This window comes from Pecten maximus, chromosome 16 (assembly GCF_902652985.1).
Source record: "Pecten maximus chromosome 16, xPecMax1.1, whole genome shotgun sequence".
Lineage (NCBI taxonomy): Eukaryota > Metazoa > Mollusca > Bivalvia > Pectinida > Pectinidae > Pecten > Pecten maximus.
In genome coordinates this window covers 2,144,200-2,161,659 of record NC_047030.1, presented here as the reverse complement: position 1 = coordinate 2,161,659, position 17,460 = coordinate 2,144,200, and the positions used below count along the sequence as shown (strand labels likewise).

General features: G+C 36.1%; 2 protein-coding genes across 4 annotated transcripts in view; one reads left to right on the top strand and one right to left on the bottom strand.

Moving 5' to 3' along the window:
• The first annotated feature begins 1,043 nt into the window (after positions 1-1,043).
• LOC117344523 (YEATS domain-containing protein 4-like) lies at positions 1,044-9,613 on the top strand. Of its 3 annotated transcripts, none has more exons than XM_033907287.1 (8): positions 1,044-1,094; positions 1,474-1,534; positions 3,327-3,446; positions 3,913-3,979; positions 4,301-4,395; positions 4,981-5,073; positions 6,876-6,963; positions 8,246-8,457. In XM_033907287.1, the coding sequence occupies exons 2-8, from the start codon at positions 1,496-1,498 to the stop codon at positions 8,425-8,427; spliced, it is 684 nt and encodes a 227-aa protein (XP_033763178.1). In that variant the 5' UTR covers positions 1,044-1,094; positions 1,474-1,495; the 3' UTR covers positions 8,428-8,457. The 3 variants fall into 3 exon arrangements, with proteins under 3 accessions (XP_033763178.1, XP_033763179.1, XP_033763180.1); XM_033907288.1 differs by having other exon boundaries at positions 1,077-1,094; positions 1,495-1,534; positions 8,246-9,613; XM_033907289.1 differs by lacking the exon at positions 1,044-1,094 and adding an exon at positions 1,152-1,269 and having other exon boundaries at positions 1,495-1,534.
• Positions 9,614-14,051: 4,438 nt separating this feature from the next.
• The window catches only part of LOC117344520 (probable serine/threonine-protein kinase drkD), a 36,820-nt gene continuing 33,411 nt past the window's right edge, over positions 14,052-17,460 (bottom strand). The window contains exon 14 of the mRNA XM_033907283.1: positions 14,052-16,034. Within this exon, the coding sequence (XP_033763174.1) occupies positions 15,927-16,034 (108 nt within the window). The 3' untranslated portion in view covers positions 14,052-15,926. The remainder of the gene's footprint in view (positions 16,035-17,460) is intronic.

The following is a 17,460-nucleotide window of genomic DNA, read 5'->3' as shown; positions in this document are numbered from 1 at the left end:
TAAAGTTCCTATTGAAAGAGAAAGGTGGAATAAACCTCGCGAGGAAAGGTCATCTGCATGGAATGAATCTTAAAAACAAATCAACATACTAAATATCACGGTTTAATTTACCAAAGGAAAATAAAAGGAAGAATTACTTGATGTCAATTTTTACAGAAAAAAAAGAAGAAAGAAATTCAACTACTTGAGAAATATGTTCAAAACGAGATATTCATCAAAGTATATTACACAAATGTATGCTGCAATTGTTTGTTTAATTAAGGTAAAGATTTAGCGATACAGTACTAGTGTTCCTTATTTCAACAACAACCTGCGTCGACACTCTGTCTAGCAGCAAAGATACCATGGTTGGTTCAACTGACCGGTATAGTATACTGGTTGATTACACTTTGGTGGTGTCATCTTCTTGGCAATTAGTAGATGTCCAATTAAATGACTACAGCTAGAGAATAATACGAAGCCAATTAAAGGAAATGACTTATTACACATGTGTCATCTGATTGAACTACCAACACATCTAAATTGAAGATAATTTTAAAGAATATAAGATATATTTCATTTAAGTGTCACTCATTTTTAAATACATAAAATGCATATAGATATAATACATTAAAATGTCCAAACTTATCAGTCTTACGAGACACTATAAACATTTACATTTCCAACATTAAAATTAGATATACATGAGATCGAATTAATTAACCAATGACGGTTATATAACGTCACCATGCAGTTAAACTCGGCCAGTGTTCAAAAATTTGAAATGTGAGTTAATTCACGTCAAATCCTTCTATAGATTAACTGTCTATGTACATGTAAAAGCACTGACAAATATATATTTCGTAACTAACTTTGATGGTATCCTCTATTCATTTAAATGATATCAAGTGATAAACAACATTTATTTTTATCACTTTGTAACTCTAGATAATTATTTATTTGTTACTGAAAGTGTGGCATAGATCTAGTATTTCGCAAATCAAACTATTTGATTCCCCTATCTTCACACCGGACATTCCGGATATGGATTCTTTACCGTCAATTGGTTCCTGTAGTAGTCACTAGTCAATACTTCCGGTATATTTGGCGCACATGTAAGTTTGTTGTGATACATTCTCTGTGTGATTACTGTGTATAATATGCCATTTCTTTATGCTAACTGACTATTTTAGCGTATAAAGAGTCATATATAACGACACAATATTGTGATTAGTTTATAGAAAAAAACATTGGCATTGTAAACAGAGCGAATACTGACAAACTTCACCGGTAGGCCACAAATTTTAAAGCAAAGCGATTTGTCAATTTAACTGCCGACATCCATTCTTTTATATAGCCTACTATCTTAATGACGATATGTAATATGTTCTGAACATGATATTGATATATATGCATTAATCAGTCCTATCTGTTCCCTCAAATTATTAAAACGAATGTTTTTATTTTCACATGATATTCATTTCATTTCTATAGAGATTGTTTTGATGGTTATAGAATGGCTGAAGTTGCGTCCGAAGCAGGCGGACGTATAAAGGTTTGTATTGATAATCAAGATATTTATGAAATAAGTTATATCAACTTTAGTTAATAATTGCACGGTGGTAAAATGGACGCGAAATGTCTTATAAACACACGTACACCACACCACTATTCCAGACATGACCACCTCTACACATTCAAACATATCTGCTCTAACGACTGCCTGTCTATAACGACCGATTTTACGATTCCCCGTGAACAACCCACTGTATAGCGACCACCTGTCTGATGTGATTTTGAAACAGCGAACGCTCGTTTGTTTTCTATAGGCTAGCGTCCGATTTCTGTCACCCATCTTCTGCTCTCGCCAGTCATCCCTCATAAAATCCCCCCAAAATTCTGACACTTCGACCCTGGCCTGATTATGTAAACAAAAGACCTATGTTAGCCTATAATTACTGTAGCCACCCTGGCTTGGGGCTCAGTGAGGGAGGAGTCGGGTCACCATGCGTGTAATTTTGTGAGTAGAATGTTAACTAGGATACATCACTTCAAGAACAAACACTGGTAATATCTTTCAACAAGATTTACTCGCATGGAAGCCAATAATGCCTTTCTTTATCGTAGCTGTGTGTTGGTACTAGCCTTTGTACATGTACTGCCACCATGTTTATTGGTCAATGCTAATAAAAAGTCGTAAATTACCACAAATATCTGGATTTCAATTTGGGTCAGAACAAGTTTTTTTTTTGTTTTAAGAAGTTAGTTTATGTCACAAAATAATTACAAGTAACACAAACATAATTTATTAATTATTGTGTATTCTTTTTTTATTTTAGAAAGAAAGGGAGATGATTTGATAAATACATTAAGTAATATTTCAGAACAAAATCTAAAAAAAAAGTAACATCTGTATCCATTAGACCATTTTGAGTTATGTTTTATGTTGGACTTCACAGAACCATGCTTTATTCTTGGGTTTTTAATGGAAAAGTCTTTTTTAATAAAGATTTAACCCTTCAGATTTATAAAAAAAATATAGATAAAAAGTGTATACATTGATATGACTTCTGACAATGTTAAAACTGACTGGTCTACTAAATGCCTTGTTCAATGACAAGTTATTTATTGCATTTTCATATAAACTGGTTAGTGCTTTAATTTTGACCTGATTTTAAAGGCAGTCTGTCTATAGTGACCGTTTTTCTGAATCCCCTTGGGTGGTCTTTATAGACAGGTTTGACTGTATATAAATTCTCCTTCTTTCCATACACAATTACACAATAGAACCTCCTCTCGGTAGCAGCAGTACAATGCACCACACTAGAGGACTTCAAGACACTCATACCACACACAGTCCTTGAAGCCCTCGTAAACAAACACTAAGTCAAACACATTTCATTTCAACAAATTTTATTGTTATAAAACAAATGGATTGGACAACAGGCAAGCCTATATAAGTCCTCTCCAGTTACTAGTGCCCCTATGCACCCTCAAAACCTCATTATTATCATCATCGGATGGGACTAGATACTAGACATTTTGGTAGACAAATTAATGTCTAATAAAACCAGAACCAGTAACACATTTGCTATATATATATCTGCAGAAAATAATGGAAAGTTTTTGTACAATGTACAGAATTTCGTAGCAAATGGCATCAAAGAACCCTATAACTATAACGCCTCAATTTTGTTTAGCTCGTGCATTTTGATTCGGAGGTGTTTCAGTTAGCGCATAATACTATTTTATAATTTTGATATGGAAATCTTTAATTATTGAGTTAATATTAATTGATGCTACATAAATATTCAGATAGAAAGATTTACATTTGGACAATATTTCAGGGTACTACTGTGGTGAAGCCGATTGTGTATGGTAACATTGCTCGATATTTTGGGAAGAAAAGGGAGGAAGATGGACACACCCATCAATGGACTGTCTATGTAAAACCGTATAAAAATGAGGTAAATCTTATGAAACACAATCAACAGAGACATTGTACATGTAGTAACAGTAATTCATCTTCGTAGATTTTATGAGTGCTGTAACATCATAAGTTGGTTTTGTTTGTTGAAATTGTCAACATTTGGCTGTTTTGCATTTTTGGGACAAAAATCTAGATTCTCCAAGCTAGGTGCTTTTCATTAGTTATATGCTTTTCAGCAAGTTGGAGAAAGTAGGACATTTTCAATGGGTGTTTATAATGAAGGGAAATAACTCTTGCAAAAGTATTTCAAATCTTTGGGATATTTTCATACATTACTTTGTTTTAGTTTACTTTGATATTTGTGAATAAAAATTGAAAATGACTTTGATATTGGTTTTGGGTATCAGATTTTTAATTCAGCTGCCAGTATACTATACAAAAACAAGAGAAAACGTGGATCTGCCAGCATGTATATAATATGTGGCACTTTTGTCTTTCTACAGGATCTATCGGGGTATATAAAAAAAATTCACTTCAAACTTCACGACAGTTACCCCAACCATAACAGAGGTAGGTCACCATATTTGAACCCTTTGTTTGTCGGAAACACTTTAATACTGGAATTGAACCGGAATTATTTATAATACTGATAAGGGCTATTTCATTAAAGTATCTACCTGGCCCCAGGACTCCAAAATAAATCGCTTCTATACATGGTTGGATTTCCTTCCCTATAAGTTCTATGTAATTTATAAAATAAATTCTATGGGTGGTACCCTTTAACAAAACCTGGAGTCCTGGGGAGGGGTAGACGTTTAATGGAATAGCCCAAATGTTGTGTATGAATGTTGAATATTTGTTTCCGAAAATAGATTTTAACTTCCATTTCAGTGGTAACAAAGCCTCCATATGAAGTCACAGAGACGGGTTGGGGAGAGTTTGAAGTGATCATCAAAATCTACTTTGTGGATCCAAATGAACGACCAGTAAGCAACACACACTTTTACAAAATTATTTCAGTTGAATATTATTGTGGTAGATGCTTTATAAAAAAGTTGGCTGTACAAATGTGTACTTTTAGGATATTTAAAAAAAAATGAACAATCTGTTTCCTTCACAGTTGACATAGAAATGTTTCTATCAGCGATGGAGTGAAATATTGATAACCGTCATTTTGACTGACTAATTATGTGACAGCTAAATATAACAAAATCTGATCAGATCTCACAAATAAAATTATTGCACTTTTAAACAAAACACAAAAAAAGAGAAATGTCTGCTTCTGTTAACAAACAATTAACAACAAAATAAAATAAATATAAGTTCATTATAATGAACATGAATTGAAATTTCAATATAGATACAAAAGGGAGTATTTATGATGGAAACATATTAGCTACAGTACTATATTAATGCTGTGAATTGTATTTTAGGTAACGGTGTACCACCTGTTGAAGTTGTTCCAAAGCGAGACAGACATAATGCTGTGAATTGTATTTTAGGTAACAGTGTACCACCTGTTGAAGTTGTTCCAGAGCGAGACAGACATAATGCTGTGAATTGTATTTTAGGTAACAGTGTACCACCTGTTGAAGTTGTTCCAAAGCGAGACAGACATAATGCTTGGAAAGAAATCTTTGGTTGTGGAGTATTATGACGAGTTGGTATGTAAAACAGGAGAACCCATTATAAATACACTAGAGTCTCGGTCACCAGCGATCTAATTCCCATCGATCAAATTAGATAAGATATTACTATCCTTCCCCTGTTGGATATTACTTAGCCGGCTTTTTACCGTGAAGAATTTCCAGTGATATCAAAGGAAACAAATTATTAGACTAAAACCGAAGAGCAATTATTTTTCTCCTCTTCATGCCACTAAATGATTATTTTACCAAACCCAATAGCATTTTACTATGCATGCAGGGTCTCCTTGTAGTAGTTGATGACTACCTCACTGTACAATATACAGGAGGCTCATCACATGCCACCTTGAGCAAATAGGGTGAAGTGTCTTGTGCAAGAACACAACCATGACAGCTCAGACCAGCCAGTTTCTCAGCTTCCCCAGTAGCATTAACAGACACAGGTAGAGGGCGTCGGACCACACATCTCGGACTTTTACCTGAGTTTACTTGACCAATGCTCAAATTGACTGAGCTATCGCAGCCCCCTTGACTTCGCTTAGCTGTGTTTTGGTGCTATGTGTTAGTCTCAGAACTAAAACACACCTGCTGAACTAAAACTTACCTTAAGAGGGCCAGCAGCATACTGGGATGAAGGGCTACCAAGTTTGTTCAAACGAATGACGTTAACCTTGACAGGCCTTAGGGATCAGATGTGTTGATCTAAGTCTGTTCAAATGAATGACCTTGACCTGTTTTCAAGGTCAAAAGAGGTCAGACGTATTTTCCTAAATGTAAATGTCTTCTTCATAAGAACCAAGGGGCCTATAGTCATAACATTATTCAATTATCATGCTGTGATGAATGGCTTCAAAGTTTGTCAATTTAATAAACCTTGATCTACATTCAAGGTCTCAGGGAATCTTAGTTAAAAGTGTAGTAGGAGCGGAAAAATGCAAGGCCAGACCGGGGTTCGAACCCGGGACCTCAGAACACTAGCCGGATGCTCTACCAATTGAGCTATATGATTGCAGATGATCGACCCGGTCTAGTTCCACTACACAAGCAAAACATTGTCTATCAGTATACTTCAGAGCTCAGGTGACTTTTTAGTCCCATGGGCCTCTTGTTTTTATATTGGCGCTATCACCCTTTTCTGAATTACATGAAGGCGATCCTAAAAAGTATTTTGCAGCACAAAAAAATGGTGGAAAACATACGTAACTGTTCTTCTACATTATATGGAAGTGAAGGGGAAGAGTATTGATGAGACTGACAGCTGTCAGGTTGATTAAGGGATTAAGTATTGGCAAAGTATTGAAAATGGTCAAGATTCTTCCAAAAGCAACATGAAATCATAATGTCCATCCTTATTTCATGAAATCTGGTCAAACCAGTTGAGTTATTTGGACCACAATAAACAATAAATGGGAAGCTGTTTGGAAAAATGTTAGATTCATCGATAGAAAATATTTGAAGCATGTGTTTGGCTAGTTGAGTTTAGTTGAAGTAAGAATATTCTGTCTTTTCTGAGTTATCTGCCCTTGTGATTAGGTATTTATTGTTACGCCAAAAGTTTATGTGAGGAAATTACTTCAAATCTACAATGTTACTCTCATAAACAAATGATGAAACAATCAGTACCTGCTCACAAAAGTTGTAATTCTGCATTACAAAAAAAAGGAATATTGTAAAAATCATTTTGATGTTCTTTTAAGATATTTTTTGATATTAAACAGTGTCATTGATATAATTTCATCATTAACCAAAATACTTTCACTGATAATATGAGGTATTCATATTAAGTTCATTAGGTAGGAATGGTGTTTGCTATGTTGTAGGTGTTCCAGGACCCGACAGCCATGATGAATCATGCCCTCACCAATACACGACCAATGTCCCTGGGGACATACAAACACGAGACAGATTGTACGTATATCTTTTACCCGGTCTTTGAGGTAATATGTCTGTTGATAAGCCTGTACAGCAGAATTACCAACAAATATAATTTCATTGTTGTTACATATATAAGCACACCGATTTTAATTGCTAGTAAGAAATAAATGCCGATATAATAACTTTGGGATGCCCACCCGTATTAATTCCTGTTTAGAAGAATTCCTTGCCGATATAATTCTGAAGTCCCTTGGTAGGCCCACCCGTATTAATTCCTGTTTAGAAGAATTCCTTGCCGAAATAATTCTGTGGTCCTGTGGTATGGCCACCTGTATTAATTCCTGTTTAGAAGAATTACTTGCCGATATGATTCTGTGGTCCTTTGGTAGGCCCACCCGTATTAATTCCTGTTTAGAAGAATTCCTTGCCGATATAATACCGTGGTCCTTTGGTAGGCCCACCCGTATTAATTCCTGTTTAGAAGAATTCCTTGCCGAAATAATTCTGTGGTCCTGTGGTATGGCCACCTGTATTAATTCCTGTTTAGAAGAATTACTTGCCGATACGATTCTGTGGTCCTTTGGTAGGCCCACCCGTATTAATTCCTGTTTAGAAGAATTCCTTGCCGATATAATACCGTGGTCCTTTGGTAGGCCCACCCGTATTAATTCCTGTTTAGAAGAATTAGTTGCCGTTTTAATTCTATTGTCTTTTTCTTATTCAACGAAATAACCAACTATGTCCTGTAATAATCCCACCCTAAACTGACTTGTTTTATAAATAGTTTCTCACCTTCACCAGGTGATAGTTCCGTTGTGTACCAACTGAAAACCTTTGTACTTTAGTCCAGACGGGGCTGACACAAAATCTTCCTCCGTAATCATGAATTAAAAACACTTCTTTAATTAAGTGAGGGTTATTTCCACTCATCTTTAATTCTGATAAAACATTTCCGGGGATAATGAAGATAGTGATGCAAAATGTAATCGATTCCAGATTAAATTCTTCATTTTTGCCAAAACTTCTTTTTCCCTGACTTTGTTATTTTTGAAGTTGAATCTATGATTATTTTGCATACGTATGCAGTTAGGATTGGTCAGGTAGATTGTTTGTGCTGTAGATAATATTTCTTAATGGTATGGTTTGTCCCAGGAACATTCAGGTATCTAGTGGTTGTGGTACCAGGAACATTCAGGTATCTAGTGGTTGTGGTAGTCATCCAGGCGACACAAAAATAGCCAACATACAATGCATATGCTTGTTTCATTAATAATTCCTTATGATAATTTTTTTTCTCAAATTTTCCATTTTCCAGTTGATGAACGAAAGGAAAAGACAATTAATAATATTAAAGCTGCCAATAAGAAGATTCGCTACGAGATACAGGAACTTAACGAACGCTTGAAACAGAAAAAAGAAAATATCAACAAGCTAAAAGAACACATCAACAAAGTCGAGGATGTGGACATACAGCCAGATGTGGAAAGTGTAACGTGATCTACCGAAATGTGTGTCGTATTTCATCTCAATCAGGAAAATATTTCAAACATTCTGGAAAATGTTGAAATTGTACCATAATGAGAAATCTGAGTTTTGTTCAGATTTTTGAAATAATGGTGTGTGTACATCCAACAATGATGTTCAAAACAATATTCGAGGAGAGGCAATCCTGTGTGTTGTAAACATGTTTGTGATGGAAGAAATCATTGCTTTCTATTAAATGTTGACAATGTTTCTTATCGGAGTATGTGTACTGAAAAGAGGATCACAATTAACATGTATCTACTGACTGGTGAAGTAATAGTGACGATATCGAATAGTAAATTGTTCAATTTCTGAGTTATTCCACTTCTAAAAACAAACCATTACAGAAGTAACATAATTCAGGGTGAGAAAAACCTCTGATAGCCCAGGTCCTGTAGATTTGGTCTGGGGGCAAGTAAAAATTGGCGACTACTTACTGTAAACATGGAAATTTACGCGAGGGGGAAATTTCCGCTAATTACACAGTCCTTTTGATCGGGAAAATTTTCTCCACACATATTATTTTGATATCAATTTGCATAATCTCGAGCTACAAACGAATGTGTATTGATCACGAAAGTTACGCCAAGGCGTATAGTTTACATATTGAAATCATGAAATTAACCCCTCGCGAAAATAACCACATTTATAGTACCCGATTGGCGAGTGTGAAATCTCTCTTTTTAAGAGTAATTTAAGATTAAGATACCACTAATTCAGTGTAAAAAGACCACTACATTTCATCTTTGGGTTGGTTACATTTGAATTCAAACTTAAAAGGACCAGTGATGCTGGATGTTTTTACCTGCCCTGTTGTTTATGACAACAGTTCCCTCAAAAATTGGACAATTTACCTGTCAATACTGTTAATACATACAATATGACTTCATACTGTAGGGTCTGTTGTGTACACTGTACGTACGGTATGTAATCCGACGGTTCTGTCACAATGTTGTGGTGTACACTGTACGTACGGTATGTAATCCGACGGTTCTGTCTGTGTTTTGCCAGGATCCTTTACAGCAAAATATTTAAAATAAATAACAGAATTCTTTAATCTTGTTTAGGGTATTTATTGCGTTACATATACATATCAATATCAATTGTAAGCTTAACAAGAAAACATGATATATGGACAGACAATATGCCAGGAAAAAAGGAAAGATGGAGAAAATAGTTATTATTGAGGTAAGGTTGATGTTTGTAGACATTTAAGAATATTGAGCAAATTAATGTAATATATAAAGTAAAGCGTATTTGTTTTCTAGGGATTTAATTTTCCCCAAAATTAACAATTACAGATTTTACAGACAAAATTAACAGAAACACACAAACTATCACACATGATTGGTGTATTATACTATTTTAAAACAAGAGGCCCAGAGGGCCTGTATCGCTCACCTGGATTTCATGACATGAAACAAGAATGATGATTAAGTATATTTGTCACTGGTATTGCTATTGAAGTTGACTTTTGGCGCAAAGGGGGTTGGCCCCGTCATTTGTTCAATTTTGAATCCCGACCTCAAAGGGATGCTCACAGTCAAATATAAGCAATATATATTGCTTGGTTTCAGAGAAGTTGTTCATATCAATTTAGCCAAATTGACCCCTCTTGGCCCCGCCCCTCAGCCCCCCGTGGGGTCAGCCCCACCATTTGTACAATTTTGAATCTTCATCCCATAGTGATGCTACTAGGCAAATAGGAACAATATCCTTCGCTTGGTTTCAGAGAAGAAGTCGTTAATATTAATAGAGCCAAATTGACCCCTTTTGGCCCCACACCTCAGACCCCTGGGGGGGTCAGCCTCACCATTTGTACAATTTTGAATCCCATCCCCATAGTGATGCTACCAGGCAAATATAAGCAATATCCATTTCTCGGTTTCAGAGAAGAAGTCGTTTATATCAATATAGCCCGATTGATCACATTTGGCCCCACCCCTCAGGCCCCCAGGGGGTCAGCCACATCATTTGTACAATTTTGAATCCTCACCCCATAATGATGCTACCAGGCAAATATGAGCGATGTCCATTTCTTGGTTTTAGAGAAGAAGTCGTTAATATCAATATAGGTATATTGACCCATTTGGCCCCACCCCTCAGGCCCACCATTTGTACAATTTTGAATCCTCACCCCATAGTGATGCTACCAGGCAAATAGGAGCGATATCCTTTGCTTGGTTTCAGAGAAGAAGTCGTTTATATTAATAGAGCCAAATTGACCCCTTTTGGCCCCGCCCCTCAGACCCCTGGGGGGTCAGCCCCACCATTTGTACAATTTTGAGTCCAAACCCCATAGGGATGCTTCTGACAAAATTTGGTCAAATTCTGATCAGTGGTTATGAAGAAGAAGTCAATTGTTGACGGACGGACGGACGGACGGACGACGGACGCAACGATATGGCATAAGCTCACCTTGGTCCTTCGGACCAGGTGAGCTAAAAAGGAGGATGTTTGTGAAACATTAATACTTCTGCTACCACTTTGCCAGAAATGTAGCTAAACACAAAATTAAGCCAATCACAATCATGACTAAAATGGGAAGAAATTTAATTTAAAGAATTCACAGGACTAATATTGTGTGGTTATCAGGTTGGACCTAGCTCATAGTGGGTATTAATTTTGTACATTCATGTTCTGTAAATATTCAGTGAACAATTGCGTACATTTCGTTGTAGATTCGAATATTTGCTGGGTAAGTATTTATGATGGATAACGGGTAAGCCTATATGCATTTCACCACTTTGTTGGTTGGGAATAAAATTTTCTATTTATTTATTAACTTAATGAAATATTATGATTATATCTAAAGTAAGCAAATTCTAGCAAAACCAAGGAAATTTTGAGCCATGAAAACAAAAACCCTTTACAGTACATGTAAAGGAAAATCTAAGGGCCTTTAATTCATTGCTCCACCTGGATATTACAGTGATTAGGACATAACACTATACATTATCTATACAGAAGAAGGATTTTAAAGATTGTATTTCCCCAATTGGGCCCCAACCCCTCAGGCCCTTTGGGGGCCAGACCTACTGTTTATGAGCACTTTGAATTAATTTGCTGTATTTCCCCTACTGGCCCCGCCCCTGGAGATCCAGACCCACCTTTATACACAATTGGTTCCCCTTCACCAAAGAATGCATGAAACAAAATTTAATAAAAATCCACTGATTGGTCCATGACTGATAGCGACACTATATAGTGATTTAAAGGGGAAAATTTGACGGACGCCGCGCACTGCTCCATGACATAAGCTCATCGGTCCAAGGCAAAACCAAAGTATTATTTTACAACATTAAAGTTAATCTAAAAGGAGATCATGTATATAGAAATGGATTAGAACAAAACGATGTAGTATTAACAAAGTATATTTTTCAGCATTAAACTTAATATATGAATTTTTCAATCACACTTCATTAATTATACATATACATAGATAAAGGTTGATTGCACTGATTAACGAATGCAAAGCAGTCGAGCATTCACACTTATAACGAGATTGTCAAACTGGTAAATTAATGATGAAACTCATTAAACACATTCACACAAAGCACTAATTTAAAAAAAAAAGTATATTAGTACATTCAAATGCTACATTAACTTCAGAATGGATGCATGAAGCCAATGTTTTACTAGTATAATTCATTTCAATGCTGGAGCTAATACGAGGCAAGAACTCAATTTTATGGAATATCTGACATTTGTAAAGTAAATATCGTTCAATATTTCTAAGAGAGTAATTAATAAATACATGTTGTATGCCCTATTTTATGCATATGTAAAAAGATATGGAAGACCACAAATATACAATGATAATATTGACAACCAAAACTAGAACTGTCGCCAGCATGGCTGACTAATACCCCCGCAATCTGCACGAGTCAATGGTGAATTGGAACGGTTAATTAGAGGCTAAGATAACCCAGTAATATAGTGACCAGTTGCCATAGCAACCATAATTTTGAGAGAAAAAAAGTGGCATGCACATCTACACATAGTTCTCTATATTTGTGTGAAGTTTCATTGAAATCGGCCCTTCGGTTTAGGAGGAGTTGTCCGGACAAAGTTAAAGTTATGGTTCTTATCAGAAAACCTGTTTATAGTGACCAGTTGTCATAGCAACCATAATTTTGAGAAAAATCAAGTGGCATGCACATCTACACATGGTCCTCTATATTTGTGTGAAGTTTCATTGAAATCGGCCCTTCGGTTTAGGAGGAGTTGTCCGGACAAACTTAAAGTTATGGTTCTTATCGGAAAACCTGTTAATAGTGACCAGTTGCCATAGCAACCATAATTTTGAGAAAAATAAAGTGGCATGCACATCTACACATGGTCCTCTATATTTGTGTGAAGTTTCATTGAAATCGGCCCTTCGGTTTAGGAGGAGTTGTCCGGACAAACTTAAAGTTATGGTTCTTATCAGAAAACCTGTTTATAGTGACCAGTTGCCATGGCAACCATAATTTTGAGAAAAATAAAGTGGCATGCACATCTACACATGATCATTAATATTTGTGTGAAGTTTCATCGGAATTGGCCCTTCGGTTTAGGAGTAATTGTCCGGACAAACTTAAAGTTATGGTTCTTATCAGAAAACCTGTTCCTAGTGACCAGTTGCCATAGCAACCATAAATTTGAGAAAAATAAAGTGGCATGCACATCTACACATGATCATTAATATTTGTGTGAAGTTTCATCGGAATTGGCCCATCGGATTAGGAGGAGTTGTCCAGACAAAATGCGTCTACGGACGGACGGACGGACGGACGGACGGCCGGACAGACAACCTGATTCCAGTATACCCCCCCTAACTTCGTTGCGGGGGTATAACAAGTCATTTATATTTGTAGAAAATTGATTTATCAAAAATATTATTCAGTAAAATACGAATAATAACAAAAAAAGGTGTATATGTACAGGTAAAATCTATAACATTCTTGGCTATGTGATCATGAGAGTATAATCATTCTTGGCTATGTGATCATGAGAGTATAATTTAGGAAAACAATGATTCTGATTACTATACAATGCTTTCATTCATAAGCATCCTATCCGGAAAATCCAAATTTATATCTTACACTGTACAACATATATCCCTAAAATCTAAATTCAAAATTAAAACTTCCTTAAGTTTGAGGATAAATATGGTACTAAAATTTCACACTAGGGAAGAGGGGCTTAGTTGAGGGTAAAACGGTACTAAACTTTTACACTAGGGGAGTGCGGGCTTGTTTGAGGATAGATATGGTACTAAAATTTCACACTAGGGAAGAGGGGCTTAGTTGAGGGTAAAACGGTACTAAACTTATAGGGGAGGAGCTTTGGGGGTAAATATGAAACTAAACTTTTACACAAGGAGCTTATTTGAGGACATTTATATGGTATTTGACCTTTTAGATAACATTAATGTAATCTTCATCCTTTGAAGTGGAAAAGTAAATTAGAAATCTTTGGTTTTGTGGATGACTTAAAATACATTTTTTATTACAATTGAATTGACTAGCAGACACATATAATATACCGTAAATATTCACTATACATGAGTACACACTATACACGAGTACACACACTATACACGAGTACACACTATACCCGAGTACACACTATACACGAGTACACACTATACACGAGTACACACTATACACGAGTACACACCATACACGAATATTTACGGTGCATTAAGTACAAACAAAAGAAAGGGAACAAAGGCACCGGAACATAGCAGAATAAATGATCATTTACAAGAAATATAATATTTACATATGTAACAGGAAGGAGTAATACAAATATATATACAGTTTAACTTCATCATCTCAGTCTAACTTCATTACCTCAGTCTAACTTCATCATCTCAGTCTAACTTCATCATCTCAGTCTAACTTCATCATCTCAGTCTAACTTCATCATCTCAGTCTAACTTTATCATCTCAGTCTAACTTCATCATCTCAGTCTAACTTCATCATCTCAGTCTAACTTTATCATCTCAGTCTAACTTCATTACCTCGGACTCTGATAACTCAAATACTCTGTTTAACGTAAAGTAAAAATTCAGTTCCAACGGTAAAAATTCTACGGAAAATATACATGTACTCGGTTATCTCAAATACTTAGGATGTTAGTGTTTTCATTACACCATTGACATTGAGATAACAACGCTCGATTGTATATGTTTAACATACATATGAATTCACATGCTACATTTGACAACAGTTATGATTAGTTTTAAACAAATACAATTATACTACCAGTTTTCTTAATGTATAAAAATATATATAGAAATATATTTCATTTATAATTATTCCAAGGCACTTCACATTCAAGAAAGAAAGACATGTGTATAGTTTATCACACTTTCCAGACAATATGATCTAGATTCCACCTAGGATCCCAGCCATGTGGTCATATTCTGTTTGATGGCGCAATGTCAACCGCCCAGTTGATTACTAAATCATTCACAAATCCTTATCACAATAATAAATCAAATTTTGTAAATTGCAATTATTTTTCTTGCTGATATGTACCAGATATTTAGCAGTATAAAACTATGACTTAGCACCTTGTGAATCTAAGGATTGCATTACGTTTAAGTGGCTTGCGTTTGATTCCCCGATCAATTGCGAAAACAAAGCCACCCAGGAGCCTTAATGGCCACCTGAGTTTGGATGTGTACACTGACAGATGCTTTTCCGTTTAAGCCAACATTAACCACGTCTCAGCCCTGTGACCTTGAAAGTAGGTTAAGGTCATTCATTTGAACAAATTTTGTTGCCCTTCATCCAAGCATGTTACTGGCTCAATATCATGACCCTGGCCGCTTTGTTATTGAGAAGATATCATTTGGCTATTATTATTTGGTTTTGGAGTAAAAGTCTAAAATGTGAACTGTAAACAACAGAAGACACACAGTGCCGTACAAAAGGCGATCACAATAGGCACCCGAGACTTGAGACTTCGTCAAAATGTGTATATCCAAAAGTGGAACCCTTGGAGTTTGAAGACTCGCTATCTATTAGTTATATATGCCATGTTTTTCCTGGTCAATTTGGGAAATTACCATATGGACAAAATTGGGAATTTTTATGACATAAGCGAGAAATTGCAAAAAGAAAAAAAAATTATGGTAAATAATTCCAAGCACCACGCAATCTTCAATCTTCAAAACATTAAATTGGGAGTTTGGTTGCTAAATTTGGTAAAACAGTAACAATTTGCCGATATTAGGCAGTGTTACTGGTATGGCTGACTATGAAGGTGGTACGTTTATATATGGGCACACATACAATACATTTGTATTAACAAAATATTTCAACAATTGAATGGCACTGAAATCACCTACCAAAATACAGTGATTTAGATTGATATAATCATGTGCTCTGTTACATTCAGACAACACTCGCTGGTGATGAGGTTTCTGGATTTTGTTTTCTGGTGTTGAGAACTTTCTGAAAGTTTCTTATTAACTTCAGACCACACTCGTCGGTGTTACAGGTTTCTGGGTTTTGTCATTGGTGTTGAGAGCTTTCTGGAAGTTTCTTGCTTGTGGAATCAGCTCTTTTAATCTCGTGGCAACCTAGAAATGTAACCAAAAAAACAGTTTTATGTACCTGGTAAATGTCTACTCATATTTATGATTATATTAGTAATGCTACTACAAAGTGTACATTCAAACAACATCATTATATTTTGTCATTTCTATGAATTACATATTTTGTCACTGGTATAAATATGACATAATAACAGTACCACTTCTAAAATTTAATTTAAATAACATTATAAAATTAATTAAAAGTGATCCTGATATTTGCTTTAAACACTTGAAATATTTTGATGGAAAAATGGAGGTAAATGCAAAAGAGCAAAAGGTCCAAATTTGAAAAAGAAATTATGAATCCATTTTCCATATTGAATAAACAGCAATTATCTTAAGTGTCTTTCTCTCCTTTCCATTCATTGCTGATCAGTTGTGAGTTAATAACCAAATCTGTTGGTGGACAGACAGACATGCACCAACACATGGACGTACACGTGGACGAACAGACAGACACACACCCACACATGGACGTACACGTGGACGAACAGACAGACATGCACCAACACATGGACGTACACGTGGACGTACACATGGATGAAGGATAATGCTAGGTGTCTTGTGGCAGAATCACATGACATTTTAATAAACATTTGGATAATATCCTTCGGCCCTGTCATTTGTGCAATTTCAAATTCCTACCCCAAGGTGATGCTACCAGTAAAGAGATATCCATTGCTTGGTTCAGGAGAAGAAGTCAATTATTAGAATATAGCCCAATTGACCACATTTGGCCCCACCCTTCAGGCCCCTGGGGGGGTGAGTCCCATCATTTGTACAATTTTGAATCCCCACCACATAGTGATGCTACCATGCAGGCAAATATGAGCGACAGCCATTGCTCGGTTTTAGAGAAGAAGTCGTTTATATCAATATAGCCGGATTGACCCCATTCGGCCCCACTCCTCAGGCCCCTTAGGGGTCAGCCCCATCATTTGTACAATTTTGAATCCCCATCTCATAGTGATGCTACCAGGCAAATATGAGCGATAGCCATTGCTTGGTTTCAGAGAAGAAGTCGTTTATATCAATAGCGCCAAATTGACCCATTTTGGCCCCGCCCCAGAGGCCCCCAGGGGGTCAGTCCCATCATTTGTACAATTTTGAGTCCCCTACCCATAGGGATGCTTCTGCAGCCAAATTTGTTCAAATTCCGATCAGCGGTTATAAAGAAGAAGTCAAATAAGTCAATTGTTGACGGACGGATGACGGACGCCACGGTACGGCATAAGCTCACCTTGGGGGTGGGGTAGATATTTTACTGGACCCTATAGGTGGTACCCCTAAACAAAAGCTGGAGTCCTGGGGTGGGGTAGATATTTTACTGGAATAGCCGTAACTGACTTTGTTAATTGTTTCCGGCTGTACACAAGAGAATATTAAACCATATGACTTAATCTGATACACA

What these genes read in the sequence shown, in the direction of transcription:
- LOC117344523 (XM_033907288.1), top strand. Translation starts at nt 1,496, where the DNA reads ATGGCTGAAGTTGCGTCCGAAGCAGGCGGACGTATAAAG. An exon ending in AAGCAGGCGGACGTATAAAG is followed by an intron (nt 1,535 to 3,326) that starts GTTTGTATTGAT and finishes ACAATATTTCAG; the next exon opens with GGTACTACTGTGGTGAAGCC. An exon ending in TGGATCCAAATGAACGACCA is followed by an intron (nt 4,396 to 4,980) that starts GTAAGCAACACA and finishes ATTGTATTTTAG; the next exon opens with GTAACAGTGTACCACCTGTT.